The 23,589-nt window shown below is 40.3% G+C and overlaps 1 protein-coding gene across 5 annotated transcripts in view; it reads left to right on the top strand.

Moving 5' to 3' along the window:
• TLL1 (tolloid like 1) overlaps positions 1 to 10,871 on the top strand; it is a 242,831-nt gene extending 231,960 nt beyond the window's left edge. For all 5 annotated transcript variants that reach the window (XM_090036240.1, XM_090036238.1, XM_090036241.1 and 2 more), the window contains 2 exons: positions 4,571 to 4,821; positions 8,829 to 10,871. In XM_090036240.1, coding sequence (XP_089892366.1) covers positions 4,571 to 4,821; positions 8,829 to 8,963 — 386 coding nt within the window. In that variant the 3' untranslated portion in view covers positions 8,964 to 10,871. The remainder of the gene's footprint in view (positions 1 to 4,570; positions 4,822 to 8,828) is intronic.
• Positions 10,872 to 23,589: the final 12,718 nt, after the last annotated feature.

Here is a 23,589-nt window from a genome sequence, read left to right as displayed (position 1 = left end):
TTTAAGGATGGACCCCAGAGGCTATGCCCAAAATTCCATCACTGTGCATTGCATTCCCCCCAGATTTTCTGAGCTGTATGAGCTAACACCATGTTTCCAAAAAAGTAGGAATTTTATTTTTACTTGTAATAATTTCATTTGTCAAACTTTGGAAGTCACGTAAAGAATGAATAGTATTTCTCTGGCTAAGTATCTTCCAGTTCTTAAACTATTCCAAAGGATTACAATTTTTAATTTATTTAGTGAGTCTTTAAATCCATGTCTGCAGCTAACATAAAAAAAAGTCTTTCACCTAAAATTAATGCATTTAATGTTTATAGTCTACATCATAATCCCCTACATTTGAAATTGTTTAAATATTATTTTTAAGCATTCAACAGTGAGGTCATCTTGTCTGTTAAATCATGATCACATTTTTATTCTATTGCTGGCCTGCCTTTTCTCTCTTTCTCTCTCTCTGTCTCTGTCTTTCTCTCTCTCTGTCTCTCTCTCTCTCAGGTTCTGTGGTTCAGATGATTTCGCAGTGTGTCACTTTTTGGCTTTGAATCCCAACTCAGAAATTCTCATTTAAATTAAATACATTTAGATTATAGAGATAAAACTATAGTAAAGTTTAACGCTGGGTCAGTCTAAAATGTCTCAAATTATGTATTTCTGTGCATGAAGCATAATATTTTATTTATTTATTTTAGTGCGCCATAATTAGGAGAATAATGCCGACAAATTTTTGCCATATATCAAATGCTCATAACCCTCAAAAAGTAAAATATACTTTTAACATAATAGTAAATGCTATTATTAAATTATTTTAATTATTTCATATGGCAGGACAGATGGCTTTAATTGCATTAAAATGGATAGATTTTGAAACATATTTCAAACCAATTTTGCTAACACAGGTCTGACCCAAATATGGATGAGCTCTTGACTAAAGTTTTCAGATGGGCCAAGTGAAAAGCCTCACTCCTACAGGGACTGCAGACAAACACTAGGAGTATGGTTTATTGAGCCTGTAGCTTCATTAAAGAACATACCTGGAAACTATCCAGCAATAACTCACACAGTACAGATTTTCCTGTCTCCATAATTTCTGCCATATAGGAGAAAATTTGCTATCAATCTCCTAATCCCTCCACTCTTAATTTGGTCTTAATTCTGTTGCAGGCATCCCACTGACCTTCTGTCAGATGGGATGAAATGGCAGGAGATTAAATGATATCTTCTCCTTACATTCTGGGGCCCAAGCCCATTCCCCACTTCCTTTAGGAGGTCCCTTTGTCTGAACCACGTGCAATGCTGGCTTATCAATGCTGTACTTTGCATTGAATCATTAACAGCACTAAACACTTGTAACATTGTGACTACTTGAATTTTACAACCTAACCACCTTTGCAGGTTCCTGGGCTACTGAGAGGAGCATAAAAAGAATCATAGTGCCCAGTTCAATCTGGGAACGTTGCAAGTAACACAGCGTTGAGAGCAACGCTCAGAAACCTGGTCCCATTCTGCTCCAGAGTTGGGGAGATTTTGTTCAGGGTACAGAACTGCTTTCTGTCAGGAGAAGAGCTGGCGCCCTCTTCTTGGGTGTAGTTAAACCAATAGGCTTAGCCTGTAATCTCTGTCTAGCAGGTCAGTTAAAGAAGACCATTACTAGATAGAGAGCCATGTGAAATGGAAGGTTAAGAGTTAGCCCTTGAAGGAGCTAAGATATTTTTCCCCTTTTAGCCTGTACAAAACTTCTCAGCCTCTAACAGAGCCTGAGAAGTGATATTGGCCATGTCTCAGGATAAACTTTTACTGTGTTTGACTGGAGCTGCCTGTAAGGGGGCTATGCTGTTCTGGGCAGGCTGTCTCATAATTGGAATTACATCCCCACCATACTTGGGACAGGTTAATTAGTTTCGGGCCGGTAGTAGGTTTGCCTTATAGTTTATAGCTTCAGACTCTTAGGATCTTAAATTCAATCGACTTTCACAAAAACTTAGATTGTGTCTATATAGTCTCTTGACTGAAACTGGGATGACTGCCAATAAAAAAGCCCTGCATACTCCTCAAGATAACTTAGCAGTTTTCAGTTCTCTTTTTCAAGTGTGAAAATATCTTCCTGATATGTAAACTTTAAAATTTCTGCAGCTGTTAATATGGATGGACCACTCTTTTAAACTCATAAACATAATAGTGTGTATGGAGCAAACAAGGCATGCTCAAGGCAAGTTCTTAAAAGTTTTCCTTTTTACGGCTGTGTTATGTCCTGAATGTGACTCTTTAAAACTGGGAATATTTCAGTCAGAAGAAAATATATCACTGAATTCACAAAAAATGAAGAAGCTAGTATATGAGAATAACAGCAACAAAATAAATGTATGTGATGGATTGCATATGTTATGGTGTTGATTGTACACATTTGTAAAGTGAAAAAAATGCACAAAAAGATACAAACATATTGAGCCTAATGAGTGGCTACGGAGGGCTATGGGGGAATATCAAGTTTGTCAGCCATGCATGCTTTTTAAGAAAATTTCAAAATCTTATCCAAAATTAGAAATCCAGCCTCCAAGTCGTGAAGCCAATTAGAAATAAAGCAGCATATTGGCATGGCCAGATGCCTGTGGGCAGCATGTCTGCTTGCTACCATACCACCAGCACTATTACACATCTGCTAGCAGTTGCTGGATTTTTTTTTCACCCCCACTATCTTCCAAGTCTGCACAGAAGGCAATTGCCCTGTCACCTTCCCTAGTGATACCGCTGCTTTGATCTTTCTCATTTCTGTATTATTAGGTTTACATCTATGAATCCTGCACGGCACCATTTTAAGCATTCAGCAGTTCCTGTTATGAATTCCAACCTGAATGCAGACTGCTGAGCATATGACATCACAATTGGCCAGTCTTAGAGTTGGGCCTCATCCACAAAGCTCAGATACAGATCCTCTCTTTTACATAGCTCAGAGGTGTTTGGATCGTTGGATTTGGCTTAGCTCAATATAAAAACATAACACAGCCTCACTGATTCCTAACATAAACTTATGAGTGTACAGATATCAGATGCTAGTTCCATCTGCACTTGCTGTGGAAAAAGTGTCATAGGCAGAGGACTATTTCTTGGTGAGAAACAAGGAAGAGAACAACCGTCTAAAATAAACTCTGATGTTTTCACTGAGGTTTCCTTAGTTGTAAAGAAGAAGAAAAGCACCCACCCACACCCCTTAAACATAGTTCTAAATACAATTTTCCATCTGTTGACAGCTGGCCTTGAATAATGTCTTTAAGTGACTAATGTAGAGCATTTATGCAGTAGAAGTTTTAAGTTCTTATAGAAAGCTAAACATAATGGAAATGATCACCAATAGTAGCTAAACTATTTGCAACGGGAGTGGTGAATTGGACTTTTGGGGTTTTTTAAATCTTCAGGAGTTATTGCTTCTGTTAAGCAACCTGGTTATAGTCCAATACATTGGTTTTAATGTTCATTTCCATGATTTGAAATTCATCATTTCTGAAATAGAGTTTTGGAAAATATTAAAATAAATATATACAATTTAAACCAATTTTTAAACCAAATTTGTTACTGAGTCTCTAATATGAATGAATGCCTCTTAATAAAGTTGTATTAACCCATATAGAGATTTATAGTGAGAATAATGGAATACACAATGGAATGAAATAAAGGATTAAGCTGGTTTAGCTGTCCTTAGAACATTGTTGGAAAGTAGGCCTGGAAGGGATGTCACAAGGTCATCTAGTCTAGCTCCCTGCTCAAGGCAGGATCATTGCTGACTGTCCAATTTGCTCTTAAAATTCCCAAAGATGGAGATTCCACAGTTTCTGTAGGTAGTCTATGCCAATGCTTGACCAACCTCATTAGACATAAAGTTCCTTCTGATCTACTGAAGCTTGGGGCCTTTGCTCATAATCCTGTCCCCTACCGCTACAGAGGAATAGCCCATCTCCTTCCTCTTTACAATTGCCCTTCAGCTATATGAAGATTGTTATCAAATCCCCCACAGTCTTCTCTTCTCCAGACTATAGCCCTTGTTCTTTCAACCTTTCCTATAAGTCCTGCCTCCCAGGCCCTAATTTTTGTTTATCTGTGCTGAACTCTTTCCAATCTCTCCACATCTTTCTTGAAGTATGGGAGCCGAAACAGATTCCTACAAACTGTGTTATTATCAATGAGGCATTTCCCATTGTTTGCTGAATAAATCCCATTACTGACAGGCAAGACATTCTGTGTCTCATGATGTCATGATATCACACCATTTTCACTATATTATTCCTCACAAGTTTGCTGTCCTTTCCCTTTTTTTGGTTAAAACTGTTAATAGGAAATGAATTATAGAAAATATTTAAATGAAATAAAGCTATGCATTCTGGAGCATTTTGAGACTCTTGTATTGGCAGTATTTTTGTGTCCCATCATACTATTTAAAAATCATAAAATTATAAGCCACACTTATTCATATTAAGTAGTACCTTATTCAGTGAGTAGCCCAAAGAAAAGTATTGTGCTGAAATGTTTACTTGTGCTTGTCTTTCATTTCTCTTTTTTGTTGTTGTTGTTCCTACAGAGTGTGGTGGTCGACTGAAAGCTGAAACCAAGCCTAGAGATCTGTACTCTCATGCACAGTTTGGTGATAATAATTATCCAGTTCAAGTGGATTGCGAGTGGCTGCTGGTGTCAGAACGTGGCTATCGAGTAGAGTTAACTTTTCAGACTTTTGAAGTAGAAGAAGAGGCAGACTGTGGTTATGACTATGTTGAACTCTTTGATGGCCATGATACGACAGCTATGAGACTCGGTCGATTTTGTGGATCTGGGGTAAGTAGTCAATTACTGAAACTTCTCTTTACCCTCTAATAAATAAATAAATACAAAACTAAAAAAAAAAAATCATCATAGTTACACTGTCCAATAATTTACCCAAAATTTAGGTTTATAAAAATATATAAGTAAAAGTATTTAACAAAATCAGGGAAAGAGATATTTCTGTGACTAAGAATTTTTCCATTGAAATATTTTCAACCAAAAAATATTGGCCTTTGTGAAAGGTTTTTTTGGTCATATCTTTTACTGAACCAACTGTGTAGTCAGGAGAGATGTTAGACAAGCTTTCAAGCATAAACTTGAGTTTTTCATGTCTGGGATAGAAACAGACACAGCTTTAGCTAAATATCAGATAAAATAATAACGTGTACAACTCCATGTGCAAATGAAAACAGTCTGCTTAAAGGAATAGACAAAGTCTGTAAAGTAGGGGCAAAGATATTATCAGGAGTGTTTCAAAAGAAGAAAAGTACAGCAGAGTAGGTAATCTAATCAGTGGAAGAGCAAGACCATTTAAAAGGCAAAAAGGGTCTTTATTACCTGTGAAATGCAGGAAGATTAGTAAATATAGTAGGTAGATTACAGTGAGCCATAAAGCCATTGTCAGTGTTTAGTCCACATGTTTCAGTGTTCAGCAAAGTTATGAATTTCCGTTTCCAAGCCCATCTTCTGTAGTTGTTTTGTAGATTTGCCTTGAATATAAGGATTGTGGGGTCAGAAAGGAGTGGTTGTTCTGGAGTGTTTGCATCTGTCCTTTACATTTTTTTTCTGTGATAGTTTATTCTGGTGGATAGTTTCCATGAGGGCATTTGGTGCACTGATGAGACATGTATAGGACATGTAGGAATGTGGATGAGATTCTGTGACAGACATGTATGATCAGTGGATTCTGATAGGTTTTTGAGGGGAGTGAGTGTGTGGTGGCAGTGGAGGTATGTTGCCAGGTTTTGCATTTGTAGTTAGAACAGGGTTGCATTTGGTTTGGTGTCTGTTGTTTAGTGGGAAGCCTGTCTAACTCTATATCAGCTATACAGTTGACCTAGTAAAAGATACCACTCTAAAAAATCCTTGCCTCCCACATAATTTCTGAACCATTATGGCTACAGTATCATTCTTATGCTACCTCCTGGTCAATGATACTTTTCAGATTGGTGAGGTGGGTATCATGAGCTTTTGCCTGCCTCTGTAGCAGGGGGCCTGGCCTTCTACCTGGGATCTCTTTAACAACCATTTACAGAAGCAGAATATTGGCTGCCATGGTCCCCCTGCTTCACCTGTGGCAGGTTAGGATGTTATGTCTTATGTTGTGTCAGGGTTTGAGGGTACTTTTACTATATGTGTATAGCATGGATTGGACAGGGATCATCCAGCCCCAGGCAGGGGGTGTTGGACTAGATGACCTATGGAGGTCCCTTCCAACCCACTTCTCTCTGATTTCTATGATTTCTCCTCTGACCAGATGTAGTAATTTCTGAGGCATGGGCAGATATAGGATTTTGAAAAGAGGGGTGCAGATGGTGTAGCGTGTCCTTACATATAACACAACATATGCTTCTATTTCTCCAATTAAAATGAAACTAAAAAGTTTGCTAATATGCTAAATGCTTAGGCATTATTCAATTTAAATCTGAAATAAGCTTGAAACAAGCATACTTTTATTGAAATGTGTATTTCTTATTATAAAAACACACGAAATAGGCAAATAGTCATCAAAAGCTATTAGAATTAAATGTACACATCTTATTCAGATTCATAAAATCTAGCGGGTCTTGACAATACATCCAACGCTTCAGCCTAAACTATGGCTCTTTACGCTTGATATTGTGTGTGTGTGTGTGTGTGTGTGTATGACTTTATACAAAACCACCACAGAAAAATTACCTGCACTACAGTAGGGAAGGGCAAACAGTAAACTGATGTTGACTCCACAATAACTTGCAGTCTCAAGAACACTAAATAGCAACACAACTGGGAGAGATCTGCAAGGTATGGGACTGTAACACAGGGCGCATCCAGACAAGTGTGTACATGTGGTTTGCAGTGCTGCAGACCCATCTGCGGAGCTGCAAACTGAATACACTGCACATGCACGTGTTTGCTGCAATGCTGATTTGCAGCAGAGCAGGCTTTTTTTGACAGCAGGAGATCCCAGTGTCAAAACAACCCACACCTGAAAAAAACAGTGGTGCACATGGTGGCAATATGAACTGCTCAAAACTGGAATCTGGCTGGCTGGAGCCACACTGCAGGCCCTGTGCACCCAGATTGCTACTGCTGGACCCTTGGGAGCATGAAAAACTGGTGCCTCCTGAGACTGGGAGGGGCACCATGGCAGCAAGTGGGGACTACCCACAGCCACTGATGTCAGTGAGCAGACACCACCCGCAGCCACCGGCTTCGGTATTGGCAGCAGCGAGCAGTGAGTGGAGGCTGCCCACAGCTGCCACCGGCAGTGTTGGTGGTGGTGGGGACCTCCCGCAGATGCTGCTGCCCACGTCAGCCAGTGGTGGCTTTGGTGGTGGCCAGTCTCAGGGGGGCATGTGCCCCCACTACGCACCTCCTATGCCTGGGAGACCCCCAGGACCCCAGATAAGGCTGGTGGGGCCAACCCAGGTGGTGGCCCTAGCCTCCCCTACCCTGACTGGGGCAACTCGCCATTAACTAGAGCTTGCGTGCATACATGTTCCCTGGGACAAGTAGCAGTGGCACAACTATGTGACACCTCTGGGCCTAATTTCCTTACACTAAATAGGAGTAAACTTTACAAATAAACTCAGGTACATCATAATTATGGCCTTTTTTAGCATCTGGCTAACATCCTTCTTGGTTTTTGCCTATCAGTTCACCCATTCTTGCTATTACCTGCTATAAGAAGATACATTCTTTCCCATTTGAGAATTTTATCATAGAAATCTTAAGGGCCAGTGGAAGCATTTAAGAGATCACTAGCCACTGAATTGACCTATCATCACAGGAATAATTAAAATTGGTTTAAGAAAATGATTTAAAACATTTTTAGAACAGTTTAAAATGACATTTTTTCTGCCCTTAAATTTATCTTACCATGAGTTTTCTTTACTGAAGAGTAAGGTATTTTATTTTAAAATGACAGACTCTTTAGCCTAATTTTAAACCATTTTTGCAGATTTCAGAGGCATTTGGGGGTTGGTCTGCTGGTATCAATGTGCCTTGGTTTCCATATTTATGCACCAAATCCAGAAATATGTCAGTGAAGATGCTTCAGCATTGGCTGCCTCCCAGAAGTTCAGATGCTCCCCTAAAAAGAGGAAGGTTTCAAAAACAGCTATAGAAATAAACATTAGTCTGGATCATGTGTGTCAGGAGTAGATGGATGGGGTGTACTTGGGGGTGCCTGGCCAGGACTTGCTGCTTCAGAGGTATACACATGTCTTTCGTCTTCTCTGTGGTTCCCAACTTCACTGTTGCTTGATTCACTGTTTTCCTGTACTCCTAACAGGAGACCATACAGTTCCTGTGATTAAGACCTATGACACTTTTCCTTACTTTCTCCCCATATTCTATGCATATGTTTATAAAATATGTGGCTGACCTCATTAGGTATTTTATACGTGGGAGGAGATTTTCTCAATTGTACTTGCTGTTGGGTTTCCTCCACCTTCTTCTGAAATAACTTTTTCTGGCCAAAGATGTGATGGTGGATAATGCACACTATGGAACCATTCCAATATAGCCAGTCCTATGTGATTATATTTTATATTATATTATTCCTCTAAAAATGTTTTATGTTTTTATGAGTGTTGTGCCTCTAACTTTTGCATTGTAAGAGCAAGACCTTGAACTGTTGGAGTAAACTGTCTGTCAGCTATGGATGATATTTCTAGACACATTGACATTTAAGTTATATTGTTTAATGAGAAATAAAATACCCATAAGAAAAGGTCTTGGTTGAACAAGAACAAGTAGACCTTGGTGTGGGGAAGAAAAAAAACAAAAACATTTTATTTGCTTGTTTATTTTAGCCCCCAGAAGAAATTTATTCAGCCGGGGATGCTGTTTTACTCCACTTTCATACGGATGATACAATCAACAAGAAAGGATTTCATATACGATACAAAAGTATAAAATACCAAGATAGCATTCACATCAAAAAATAATGCAGGATCCTAATTTCCAGAAAATAAGACAGGAAGAGAGAATACATAATAGAAAAAAGGAAAACGTGTATGTTTGTTTAGTTTGTTTTTGATGGAATTTATCAGTACAAACATTTTATATTACGTGAGTTCAGTTGAAAGGAAATCTTATGAGACCCGAAACATCTCAGTTCACAAAGAAACGTTCAGCTATCCCAGTGGAATGGACATGATGACAATGTGTGGAATCCATCCTTGACTGTCTCTACAAAGCTGATGAAAGGGCATTGCATCCTTGCAGGGAGACTATAAAAGCTTTTGTTCATAGTTTGACATCTGTCATAGATACCTGTAGAGTCAATCAGCCAAATTCAGGGGAAGTGACCCTGCAGACTGCTCTTCATTCTGACAATTGTCTGATGTCTAGAAGACAAAGAAGCTCCTTCAGGTCACATACTCAAAATGCTGTCTTTATATCTTACACTAATTGCTGTGGCTTTGTATCTAAGATACAGTGCATGCAAAGATAAAAAAAAATGAAGCTATGAAATGGGAGGCTCTTCTGAAGTTGGTCTGTAAATTTTAGGAATTCATTCGTCCTATCAGTGTGTTGAAACTGGAAAACTCATATCTCTGAAACATAATTGATCTTTAGAACATTTTTGTGTTAACACCTTTAAATGTCTGAAAGTTTGTATACGTCATCATATTATACTTGGAATTTGGATAGCATAAAGGGATGAAAGTATTGGGTTTATTAATTAAGTATGGTATATCTGATGATGTGCTCTTATCTTGCACTGAACCTAAGAGACTGAGTTCATATTTTATCAGCCTGTTATATAACAAAATGCTTGTCCATTGGGAAACAGAAATAATCGTGATCAGAGTCGTCTGAAACTCCACTTACTGATTTTATTTTCAGTTGTAAAAGTGAAACCGCTGCTAACCTATATTTCTTTGGGCCAGTTTATGAAGGAGCTATATCTCTGTTTCAGCTGATAAGAAATGAAAGGCTTCCTAAACAGTTGAGAGAACAGGAGCATTTGTTTTCTGGGAATAAGAGTTTCTGTGATGGCAAAAACCCCCATAAAAACAATACAAAAACCCAGGATGTGTCGTTGAAAGATAATTTCTATGGTGCTATTCCATGAACATTAAAAACAAAAAAACAAAACCAAGAAGTTTAGACCTTTGAGCCAACAACTTAAGGATCATGAATGTCTCACTATGCCTGGCTGCATCTGAAGAATAAAGACTTATTAAGCGAAAAGTGTTATGAAAAGATCATTGCAATGGCAGCACTAGTCCTGTGGAACAACTACTACTATTGCCTTAGAATTCTTGCACATGATCAAACAGATCTTCCTGTAGATACATCTTTAATTTGATAAATAATTTGACAAATTGAACATTTTAATGTATGCTAAGAAAGAGAACTTCAAGCAAAACCCATCTGCAGAGTTAGAGCATCTGCTGTAAATACATTGACCTGCTTTGATGTAGAAATATGCTACTTTTAGAATGAACTATTCTATGTGCTTTAAGCCAGACATGGTTTTAGTCATGATGTATATGCATTATGTAAGTATGTTTGAATGAGTGCTCTAGAAGGGTGGAAGTGCTGTATGGATGAAATGTTGAATTGTTTCTTTATGTGCCAAGTTCTATCAGAACCGTGTTCGACTGTAGCAACTTTCCTTTAGCGGTCTCATACACAGACAATGAGGACTTCTAGTCAGCAAGAACCAAGTTAAAATGAAATTTTATTTTGATATCCTATGATGTAGGTTGCTACTCAAAATAGCTTAGTTTCTGTTACCTTACTATGAACATTCACTGGCACTAATAAATCTGGGGTTTTTTTCTTGTTTGTTTTTTGTTTTTATTTTTGGGGTTTTTTTAACTGAAATAAACCAAATAGATGTGTGCGTGTCATTGGCTATATTAATACCCAGTTTACATTTCTGTATCATTCCTTTTCTTTCCAGCTTATGTATGCAAATGAAGTTCAAAAGAATGAATCATATTCCTCATGGGGATGTAATTGGACTTGTATAATATTGCATCCCTATAATTTTCTTTCAGTTTTTCAGGGTACATAAACAGGAAGAAACAAATGACGTAAACTGTATAAGGGAAAGACTGTTGCTCAAAATCCTTTGGTTACAAAATCCCATCATAAAACTTGATGTAGCACAAAACTTTTTTAACTTTAATGCACAATATAATTTCATAGTTTATGTTAATTCTAGCACTGCTTAAGAAAACTTACCCTTCAATAGCATATTTAAAGTGCTAGAGAGTGCCTGGGGAAGGTAAAAAGGTACAGGGTTGTGGACTATTTCCATATAACATGACACATTACCCTTTTTTCAGTGGCTTTTATGCTCTGGTGTCACCTTAAAATTTTCAGCCAAACTGCGCTGAAAAATATTTCATCCTTTTACCTCCACTTAGTAAATGTACTCCATTTCCTACTAATATTTATTCTGACCACAGAATTTGGCTCTCCGTTATTACTATTTAATAAGATTGTCCAGGTGCATGTAGGAAACAGAAGACCTTTCATGTATGAATCTCCCATTCCTATGAAAAATGTATGGTCAGAATGGCCAGTCAGCTTCATGCTGAGGAAGAGAGTATAGACTAGCCAAGCTGAAGACGCAAGTGAAGAGACCACCAGGGCAAATCCCTCAGAGCTGTCATGCAGGTACACTCTATAAATGACTTCTATTCCACCCCCATTGCAGTAGGTCTGAAGTTGGTATTCCAGCACTGAGCATAAAGAAGGGCTGCTATATTCACTGACAGTGATTTGTACTGTCTTTATTCTTCAAGTATTGAGCCCAAGTGCTTAGGCTTTGTAAAGGTACATTAAAATTCATCTTCAGTGGTTACTTTGGCTATCCAAAACTTCTCATGCAGTGACTCTATCTACTTTTGTGGTATGCTGTGAAAACTAATTTAAACAAAATGGAAACACTTCATAATTCTTTGACATTTTGGCTTAAAATCATTACAAAAATTACTTATTCAATGTTTTCTGTTTCTCTGTTCCATGGCGCATGCTACAGAGATAAAGTGTCCTTTATATTTACAGTGAAATATGAGTAATGTTTTTAAAAAACACTATATTTTTGTCCATAAAACCTTGAAAACTACAATATGTATTGTAGTGAACTTTTTGGAAGACTTCAAAGAAAAATCTACAAAATGGCTGAAGTGGTATTTAAAGGTATAAAATAGCGTTCACAATGTACTGTGAATGCTTCAGTGAAAAGTGTTAGGAAACCTAGAATTAAATCCTACTACTATTGAAATCATTGACAAAATCTCCACTGATTCTCTACCCTAAATCACCACTCTAAATTTTAGTCTCAGCCTTGTCACCAGCTCAGTTATCTCAGGTAAGTCCTTTGACCTCAGTTATTCCCTCTGTAAGGTTGAGATAACATTTGTACTCAATTTTGTGAAATGCTTTGAGATTTGTAGGTAAAATAGGTTAACTAATATAATTAATTATAGGAAATATTAAATGGATTAGTATTAAATGGATTTGATGTGCACAGCAGGGCCTTGTCCTACCAGTGGCCAACATAATGCAGTTGCAATTGGTCCATTCTGTTCCATAGGCCATGCTACTGAGCTAATACCATGTCCAGATAGGTAAGAGATTTATATCCCTTAAAGACTTTTAACCTCATAATGGAAAAAGGACAAAAGTCAGTGGCAACTGATTTCAGAGCATTGTTACTTCAGTTACAAAGGAGCAGCTGAAACCAAAATATTGTGTAGATTTGGATAAAATGCTGTGCTCAGCTTGTCTTTTTGTCCATATTGCAGCTTCTTAGAGTATATCTCAACATCTAGTTGGGGGGCCCAATGTCTGGTTAGGAAGAGATATCAAGTGGAGTTCCTCAAAGATCTGTCCTGGGTCCAGTACTGTTTAATATACTCATTAATGATTTGGGTGATGGGATCGAGTGCATGCTTAGCAAATATGCAGATAACACCAAGTAGGTTGGAGTTGCAGGTACTCCAGAGAGTAAGGTTATGATCCAGAATGACCAGAATAAACTGGAGAATGATCTGCAGTTAATCAGGTGAGCTTCAACAAAGACCAGTGCAAAGTCCTGCACTTGGGCCTGAATAATTGCATGTACAAATACAGACTGGGGAATAAGTGACTAGGCTACAGTACTGCAGAGAAGGACCAAGAGGTTACAGTAGACCTGAAGGTGAATATGAGCCAACAGTGTGCTCTTACTGTGCAAAAAAACCCTGCAAAAAACCAAAAAACCAGCAACGTACTGGGATGTATTAAAAGGAGTGTTACTTATACAGCATGGGAAATTATTCTTCTGCTCTATTCGCAATATATGAGACCTCACCTGGAATCCTTTGTCCAGTTCTGGGCCCCATGCTTGAAGACGTATACAGTTTGGAAGGAGTTCAGCTCAGGCAACAAAAAGGATTAGGGAGCTGGGAAGCAAGACTTATGAGGAAAGGCTGAAAGAACTAGAGTGATTTATCTTGGAGAAGAAAAGACTGAGGGGAGGATTTGATAACAGTCTTCAAATACCTGATGGGCTCATTGTATATCTCTATGGAGATGGGCTTTTCTCTGTGGTTGTAGAGGACAGAACTAAGATCAATAATCTCAAGCTTCAGCATGGGAAACTTATGTTGGAGATTAGGAAAAACTTTCTGACTGTGAGAGGTGGTGAAGCACTGAAGCAAGTGACTTAAAGAAATTGTACAATACAATTGTACAAACTGCTCTTGGAAGTTTTCAAGAGCAGGTTAGATGGACATGGGGTAGGGTGGTTTAGTCAGTGATGATCCTCCCTTGAGCAGGGGCTGCACTAGATGACCCTATGAAGTCCCTTCCATCACTGTTTTCTTATGATCTTGTATTGTTCTGAGAACCATGCACTAAGGATGAGTTAGAAGACATCAGATTATTAATATTTTTATAACATTATTTTTCTATTTCAGATAGTTTACATCTTTACAAACAAAGTAAGTAATTGGTTGCAAACATGCTGAGGACCACCCTTTGCTAGAAAAGCAAAGGCTACCCTCTGTTTTTTTTAATACAATAGAAGAAATTGCTATTGGCCTTTGAAGGCATGCAGTGCTAACCCTTGAAATAGGTGATCTCACCTGCAGCCTGTTCTTCATCTTCTCATTTTAACCAAGAATCACCAGAGTTTGGCTGCTTCTTAACTTTATTTATTAGACTTTCCATTTTGATAGAAGTTAGTCTATAAGGACATGTCTAGATGAGTGTGCATATGTGTTTCCTTGGGGACAAAAAGCAGCGGCACATACATGTGCTGCTGCTACTTGTCCTCTGGAAATGTTCTTGCATGCACTCTCTGGTGCACAGCAATTTGCTCTGATGGGGTATGGGAGGCTGGGTCCAGGACATGGGCTCCAGTGGCAGCAATCCAGCATACAGAGTATGGCTGGCAGCTGGAGTGTGTCTCTGGCTGTCAAGCTCTGTTTTCGGGCAGTGCACAGTACCTCACATGTGCCACCCCGCTTTTTTCTGGTGTGGGTTTTTAGACACTAGGATTTTCTGATATCAGAAAATCCTGCCACACTGCAAATTAGCAGCATGGTGAATGCTTGCATGTGTGGCACATGTGATTTGTGGTGCTGCAAATAAGACTGTGGTGCTGTATGCCACAAGTGCATGCTTGTCTGGACACACACTAAGGTGCCACCCTTCCCTTGTCTTTTATCTAGCTTTGGTTTAACATGGATAACAATCCACTCTGTAGTAATGAGTGATAAAAGGCCAGTGAGGTTGCACAAGTTAATAACTGATTATAGTAAAAGTTCTTGCTCTATTTTTTCACTTACAATTTTGTAAAATTGGATGCAAGAATGAAGGGTGCAATGTAAGCAGAAAACATGACAGGAATGAGCCAAGCAAAGTCACAGTATGCAGGATTCAAAATATAATTATACTGCAGTAAAGAGAAATACTAAATTCATACAAAGCAACAGATGTCTGTGAACCAAGCTCTGCCCTCTGTTATACCCTAGCAAAGGTTCTAACTTTTACTGAAGCCACTAGGGCTTTCAGATATAACGAAGGGTGGAATTTGGCTGATGTATTTTAGAAGTTAATTTTAAACAGTACATGCATTCATTATCAGTCTCAGCAAAATAAACACTCTTGTGCAGCAGATGTGCTAATCCTCCAATTAATCTTTCATAATGATTAAATGCTTTCTACTGTATTGCTTCCATCTATGATAAGGAAGACTTATGTAATTAGTTAGATAAATGGATTAGTCAGTACATTATCATCTCCAGAACTGCAATGAACTCTAGGCAACCTAAGAACAATCTGTGTGCAGGTCATTTTGAGGATCTAAATCCCTTACAGCACAATCTTTATGGAGCAAAACACAATAGTAAAGCTTATCCTAAATAATTTCCTGCTTGCTAGCATTTATTAATGGCATAATATAATTCATCAACTTTTTTTACTTTGGGATCTCAGGTTTAACTCCTAGCTGCTATATAAATAGAGAAAAATGTATGCCTTTTGTGAATTTTGTAATTAAGATAATTTTAATAAAAAACAGGCAGCCAAGTCATACCAATTTAAAAATTAAACGTATCAAATTCAACATAGACATCAGTTAATCAAACCAAAGAAACTATTTTAATCAAATTTCTCATTTATATTGGGCAACAATTCTGAATTCCTGATGGTAGCAAGGTGTTGCACTCACAACGCATAATTCAAATAGAGCTGGTTGAAAAGGTCTACATAAAGAAAACAACAAAGAGCTGAAATCTCAACTTCTTGAGGCAGTCTAAACAACTGGTTACCATCACCCTGTCTTTTCCTTCCCTTGTACCCCTCTTGTTTAGCTCAAGTCTTACCACAAAACAGGTCCTGTTTATTTAAGGGAGGACAATTTGTGTGTGTGAGTTTTAATGATTTTTCCTTGTGTTGCATACTGCTATTCTTCCTATATGATTTCCTTTTCATATGCATTTTAAAAATCACTTAAGACATGACAAGAAAGGCTGTGTGAAGCTTTGGTCGTTGATTCAGTTTGGAGGAGATTTGGCCCAATTCAGCAGCTGACTTTCTGAATGTGAATCTAATCAGGAGACCCATTAATCTCTCCAAATCAAATTGGAAGCCTCTGATTTGATTCAAAGAGATTTGGAGAGATTTGATGACAGCCATAGAAACAGCTTTGTGTTTTTTCTATGTACCTTGAGGTACCAGGTACCAGACTTATAAATGCTGAGATGGTGGGGTGGATGGAGCATCTCATGGGAGTGCGGGGGGTGGGGGCTATGCACTTGGCAGCAGACCCAGAACTGGACCAGAAGTACTTCCTGTCCACTTCTGGGTCTGCTGTGGAGAGCACAGGGGACACCCCCTGCCACTTGGCAACTGGTGCCTCCTTGGTCGGGGGGGGCACCTGGGGTCCCCTGTGGCCTATCACCAAGCCAGTGGTGAGGGGGGGTCCCCCATGCACTCAGCAGTGGACCTGGAAGTGGACCAGAAGTACAAACACTTGGGGGACACCCAACCCCTGCGCTCCCATGGGATGGTCCATCTGCCCTACCACCTCAGTGTTCATGAGCTGTGCCTGGTACCTTGGGGTACATAGGCAAAACATGTAAAGCTGTGGCTATGACCAAATTGCTGATTCTCTAAATCAGAATCAAATCTTCAGATTTGGCTGAATTGAATCAGGACAGTGATCTGAATCAGAATTGAATCGCTGTCTCCTGAATTGGGCCAAATCCAAATTGAATACTGCCCACTTCGCACACCCCTAATAGTGAGTACATCCAAAACACAAGATAGCAGTAATAAGTATCATTGATAGCTCACTCAGCTATTGAGTTTCCAAGATGCAAAAGTGTGCTAAAAACCCTAGGTTATGCTAGATTTGTTACTCTGAGGGCACGTTGCAAGAATCCATAAAAATAAATGGAGGCAAGGAGTTACAATGAATGTGCAGTAGGAGATGCTGTGTACACTTCAGCTGCTATGAAGTGTGTGAATCCCAAGAATGGAATTGGTTAAAGCATCCCAAGAAAATATATTTTGGAATAAAAATGCACTTAGTTCATACTTAAGCTGAAATTTCCAGTGTCTGAGATGGTAGTGGGTAAGCCCCATCACTTCAGACATTTAACACTAGGTTGTACAAAATATTGGGTAATAGGGAAAAAGTCTGAATCTTGCACAGCTGAACTGCCTGCCTAAAGAGATCTTTCCATCGCTGAATGTAATCAAATATATAGTTATGCTATTTGATAAATTAATTGAAACCCTTGTTGAAAAGGCTGTTTTTTCTGTTTAAAGTGAGGAGAAATTGGTTAAGTTTCAAAAGCATTTACTGCCCTAGGTAAAACCAGAAATGATCCGAGACATGTTCCAGAAATAAATTTAGCTAGTATATGATTGCTAATGACAGTGCGCTTGTCCTGATTGAGTTACTATGAAGAGCAATTTGGATAGAAACTTGTTTAATTTATGTCTATTTTAGTCATCTCCTTATATTTGTAATATCTGTTGTGTATGATTTTTATACAAACAGTTTTCATAAGGGAAACTCCCTTCCATAGCCTTTGTCATAAACATAAGATCGAATTGAGATCTCTGTTATTACCCACTTAGAAATATTCAGTGATGTGGTGGCAGTGAAGAGAGTGACATAATGAAGATATTGAATTGCCGGGGTCATCTGACCCCGGTGCTCTTTCCTGCCAAGGCAGGGGGTCGGACTAGATGATCTACCTAGGTCCCTTCCGACTCTAGCTACTATGAAACTATGAATAAAAGAGTTCTATATATTTTCATCAACAAATCAGTTTTTTGAAAGCACTTTTTAGGATGTGACAAGTTTGCAGGTGGAGGTAGGACCACATTTCCAAATAAGGGGCTAGCCAAATCCTGCATTTGGTTGGTCAGATTGGCACTTAGGCCACGTTCACATGAGTGAGCATATGCATGTTCTGGTATCTCAAAGCAGTTTGAGAAACCACAGGAGGCACACCACAAATGAAAAAATGTTCCCTACACTGCAAATATGCAGTGCAGATTCTAAGTTTGATGCCAGGAAATCTCATTATCAAAAGGAAAAAGCAGAAAGAAGCAGTTCAGGGAATGCTCCTAGAGCATGCCCTGAAGCAACTGGAGGCTGGGTCCCCCAAGGAGATGCTCTAGCACCGAGCCAGTGTGTCTCTATACCTGCTGCATGCTTCTGGTGCTCCAGCATGCTGCCTCAGTGTGCTGAAGGAAATAGAAGGGGGGCAAGGCTGGCAACAGTGGCCTGAACCCAGGCTCGGTCCCCAGTAAGGAGAGATGTGGGGGTGCGGGGACTGCGGGGGTAGGGAGGTACTGTTGGAGGGGGTCTCCTATCCCGTCCCCCACCCCCACAACAGCAGCACCCAGCAGTGGGCCCTCACATTACTCATGGCTCACTGCAGACAGAGTCCTCTGGCAGTGTACCGTGTTGCCTGAGACCTGGGAGCTACATGTGGTGCACACAGCCAACCCAGCCCATTGATGCATGCCTTCAGACAGGACCAAGTTGGCTCCTACTGCCTCCCAGGGCTCCCAGTACTGCAGGCAGGAGCTGTGCACCATCAGGCCAGGCCAGCTCTTACCTCTATATGCCTGTCAAATTGAGGCAGGAGCGGGCCTGGCTCGATGGTGCATGGCTTCTGTCTGCAGTGCCAGGAGCCCTGGGTGGTGGCAGGAGCCAGTACAGTCCTACCTAAAGGCATGGACCAGCAGGGTTGGCCAGCTCCATGTACCACATGTAGCCCCTGGGTCTCAGGCAGTGCCATGCACTGCCAGGGAGCTCTGCCTGCAATGGGCTGTGAGTGCCAGGAGGGCCCTTTGCTGGCTACTGCTGCTCTGACGGGTGGTTGTGTGCCGTGGGGGGGTGGGGAAGCAGGGGACGCACCCGTCCCATACAGTCTCTCTCACTCCTGCACAGTCCCCCCATGAACCCCTCACAATCTAACCCACAATCCCACTCACAAACCCCACACCCATGAACCCCCTCACAATCCACCCACAAACCCCATGCCCACAAATCCCCCACCCCTACCCACATACCCACCCACAAACCCCACACCCACAACCCCCACAACCTTCCCACAAGCTCCACCCCCCCACAAACCTCATCCTCACAAATCCCACACCCACCCCTACATCAACCCCCAAACCTCCACAACCTCCCCCACCCCCCTTCACCATCCCAAACCCCACATGCCCTCACAAATCTGAGCCCCCACATGCCCAGCTGCAAGATGGGACAGGACCTGCTGGTGGGAGCCACAGCTGTAGGAGCAACTGCCACACTGCAGTCCTGACCCATGCCCATACTGTTGCTGGGACATGTAGCCGTGGCCGGGGGGGGGGCTCCTGGTCCCAGAGGGTGTGATGGGCTGGGGGAAGGGATGGAGATGGCAGCAGGTGTGGGTGGTGGGCTGAGGGGGATTGAGGTGGCAGCAGAGTCTTAGGGTGCATGTGATAGGCCAGGGGTGGCAGCAGGAGTGTGTGTGTGTGTCAGAGAGAAAGAGAGATGGGGGTGGGGGATTACAGTGCACTTCATGTAGGAGAGGCCACCAGAGCTGGTCTTGGACCCCCCCCCCCCGCCCCAACCATCTACACCAGCTTGTGCAAAGGGAGGCTGGCCTGGAAGAGACTTGCCCTGCCCAGTCCCTGAGCCCCAATCAAGGGTTTCCCAGGAATGACATGCAGATTGCTGGGGCCTTGGCACAGGTGCAAGAAGCAGAGCAGTAAGGGTTGGGCTCAGCACTGCTCAAAGCCAAAAATTGGGTGGGACAGCTTCAGCTGGACCCATGTCCTGGTGCTGGAATGGAGCTACTGTTGGGAGGCCCCAGCCTTTAGCTCCCTCTGGCTGAAGATCCAGGAGGAGCTGTGGGCAAAGTCAATTTGTCCCAAGTGGCACAATTTGCCCCACACCAAAGTGCATGTTCAGGCATGTGCGCTAAGGCACAAATCTCTGGCATAAATTTGTGCCACTGCTAATTGACCTGCTGCAAGTACACATGCCTGCATGTGTGGATGTGCCCTCTGGTATATAATGTACTCATCTACACACTTTGGTGGTGATCTGAGCTCACAAATGTTTGGAAAATGGGCTGCCCACCTGCACTGCTTCTATGCCCCATTTTAGGTTATAAAGAGGATCTCTCCATTAAAGAACATTTTTAGCTTTATATATGATGTCTTAGTTACATACTAATTGACATTAATAAGTGAATAAACCACTTAAGTATTTGGATAAACCTCTGAATACTGGAATCAGAATCGGGGATAGGAACAGCAGGTAGGGGAACTGGATAGGAGTGGAAATTTTGGCCATGCCCTGGTCACTTTTCCCCTTTAGCATCAACTCTTTGCTACTGTGTGAGACAAGATGCAGATCTCGAGGTTCCTATGATTTGACTTAGTAAATAGCTGTTCTTACGATAACTGCAGCTGTCATGCGCTGAAAATCTATTTTCTAAACACTCCACCTTTTAAGTTCATATCTGTATTATATTTATGTATAAGCACATTGAAAGTTTGCTGAGAAAATTTTTAGTAATATTTTTATTCTCAAAGGAAAGACCCTGAAACTGCCTGTCACTGCTATAGACCTAGTCTCAGTAAGGTCTTTGTATTGCATAATACAAATAAACATTCAAATATGTAAATATTATAAGTTAATTATATTATGGCCCAGTTTTCTCAAAGTAATTTTTATTTTCTTCTACTTAAGTTTTTCCACATACATACATACTACTTAACCATTAATGCATTTTCCCCTAAAATGTACAAGATCTGAAATCCCTTATTTTTTAATTCTGTGCTTAGATTACTCGTTCATTATTCTTTCTCCTAGCAGGGCTGTCTGTGAGATTCTGTACTTGGATGTCTCAGAATGTCTAGAACCAGGAAAAAAGATTAATTTTAAGGAAGTAGTATGGATCTTATTTTGCTAATTTCTTTTTCTAGGGCAGGGACTCAATTTTACTGTGATGGTGTGCCCCACGAAGAGTTCAAACTGGAAGTTCTAATGGAGAATATATTCTACTGAGTCTGATTAAAAAGTAAGAAAAGGCTTCCAGGTTTGTTTGGCCATATAAGAATGTCTGATTAAAAAGAATTTATAGAAGAGTTGCAAAGAGAAAGAAAGGAGTGCTAGATGCTAGCTTTCTGCCTGATGCATCTGCCAGAACTCTTCAGATTTGTACTGTAGCAAGGGGGAAAGTCTTTTTGCTATAAAATGGTGTCTAAGAGCACTTTTTAGGAAATCCTGTAGATATACACCTTTTCAATGAGAACAGCAGAATAAAGTATACATTCCTCTTCTCTTAGTTTACTCTTTTTTTTCTTTCTTTTTCGTGTTCTAGGAGAGTAATTCTCAGTGCATTGTTATAAATTAAAGCTATTTACTTGGTTGGTCTAATGAAAGATATCACTTCTACTCCAAGAACCTTGCCACCTATTTGCGGGGAAATTTCAGAATGTTCCATTCTTAAATATTTCAAGCATATACCATTAAATCAGACACGTTACCAGAATTAACTCCATAAAAATAACTGGCCATATGGTAAGTAGGAGATAAAAGCACCTTTAGGTATATAGAACCATTACATTTAGATTGTCCTATCCAAGGTTAGGCTGATCTAAATGCCACATTGTACAAGCATTCACAGGGCTTAGATCACCCTAAAAATGGTGTTCACCTTTGAAATGAACTAACTTTAGATCAGCAAAGGGTTAACGTGACCTAGTGAGGGTTAACCTGGCCTAATGAATGTCTGAACATGTTCACAGGACAGCCCCAGTGCTGAGAGGGCCCAAGCACTCACCACTTCTCCCGAGATGTGCTTTTTTAACCTCCAGGACCCTGACCAAGCTATTTCTCCTTCCTGATTATGCCACACCTCCACCCGTCAACCCCCTCAGCTTACCTCTGGCTGCCCAAGTCTGCTCCCATCAAGCAGCAAATGCTCGCACATACAGAATCCCAACTCAGGTTTTGGCAGCTTACACTAAACTGCCTAAACCTAATCCAGGTCCAGTGAATGCTTGTTTGCACCCTTTCAAAGCATTGTTATTGTTTCACATGCACTGGAAGCATTTCTCATGATATATAATGGCTTGACACTTTTGGTTTGTAGAATTTTCAAACATTAAACTTGTTCTGATAACAATACAATGTTTATATATTGGGCATCAATAGCTAAGAATAAAATATCATCAATATATATCCCATAGATACCATAGCTAATCCATCTTGAAATTTGTATTCATGGTTCCAAATGAAACAACTGCCATCTAAGCACTGAATATTAGCTTGTGGTATTATTTAAATAGGATGCAGTTTCCTTTAAGTAATTAAAAGTATGAGGCAATGAATGTTAATAGCATTTGGTATAATATGCTGGCATAGCTCTGTACCATTGAGGCAGCTTTAACCTTCTCTACTAGTACACAGTGGGTGCATCTACATGTTCATTAATGTGCCCTAATTACTGTGCATTTAGTTTAGTACTTCCTTTAATGAACTACTAAATGAATGTCCAGTAAATAGTTCCTGCTCAGTCGTGTCGGTGCAGTTATTTAGTGATGCTTACTGCACACTAGCCTAATAACACTGTGCAGGCTATTAGTACAGTTAACAGGCTATTAGCACATTTTTGCCATGACATGCTACTCCACAGTGTTATTAGGCTAACGCGCAGTAAGTTTCTCATGTAGACACACCCAGCGGCTCTAAAGCCATTAAGACCGGACATAAGAGGATCCCCAGCAGGAAAATAACTTTCTATACAGAGTAGACACCCACATGACTCTGTCCTCCAACCTTTTCTATGCCAGCTATCAGGTGTGTAGATGTGGAAAAAAGAGTTGTACCTTTGTTAAACAGCTGTAGGGGCACCTTGAAATCATCAGTGGCCAGTTCAAGTTAGGCGCTTTGCAGCTGAACTGGCAGAGAGTATCCTAAACATATGGAATTAAGTTTATCTTTACTGTATGCTTGAAGGTGTTAAATTGTAACCAACTGGAAACAGAGTTTTTCTTGAAGGAAGCTGTTTATTGTAAGTAGCTCCATTTATTAGTAAGAATCCTATGTACAGGGAAGCGCTTACCCTATGACACCTCTCTTAAACATCGCACATATTCCACTGGCTAAAGGAGTCTGACTAGGGAATATACTATGTCATTTTTTTCATCTGAAATTTGAAAACAAGTGATTTTGAAAGAAGAAATGGAGAGAAAAAGCAACTCTTTAGTCTCTAATATTTTGCTGTTATACATTATTTGGATTTCTCTTGTTATATCTTTAAAATGAGAGGTGGGGGCGTGGTGATCTATATTCAGGAGGAATACACATCCTCATTAATTAGCAAAGAGTCAGGGGAGGGGCACTCTGAAGTGCTTTGGGTTAGAGTACAAGGCAGTCGAGGGGAACGGGACTTAACGGTGGGAGTCTACTACAGACCTCCTAACCAGGGAGAAGAGCTTGACCAAGAGTTCTTGGGTCAGCTCACAGAGGTAGTGAAGGCTAAGGATGTGGTTCATGGGGGACCTGAATTTCCCGGACATCTGCTGGGA

The sequence above is a fragment of the Crocodylus siamensis genome, chromosome 2 (genome assembly GCF_052110815.1).
Source record: "Crocodylus siamensis isolate JL-2025a chromosome 2, ASM5211081v1, whole genome shotgun sequence".
NCBI classification, from domain to species: Eukaryota; Metazoa; Chordata; order Crocodylia; family Crocodylidae; genus Crocodylus; species Crocodylus siamensis.
The sequence above is the reverse complement of the archived record's forward strand: the minus strand, read 5'-3'. Positions and strand labels throughout refer to the sequence as shown.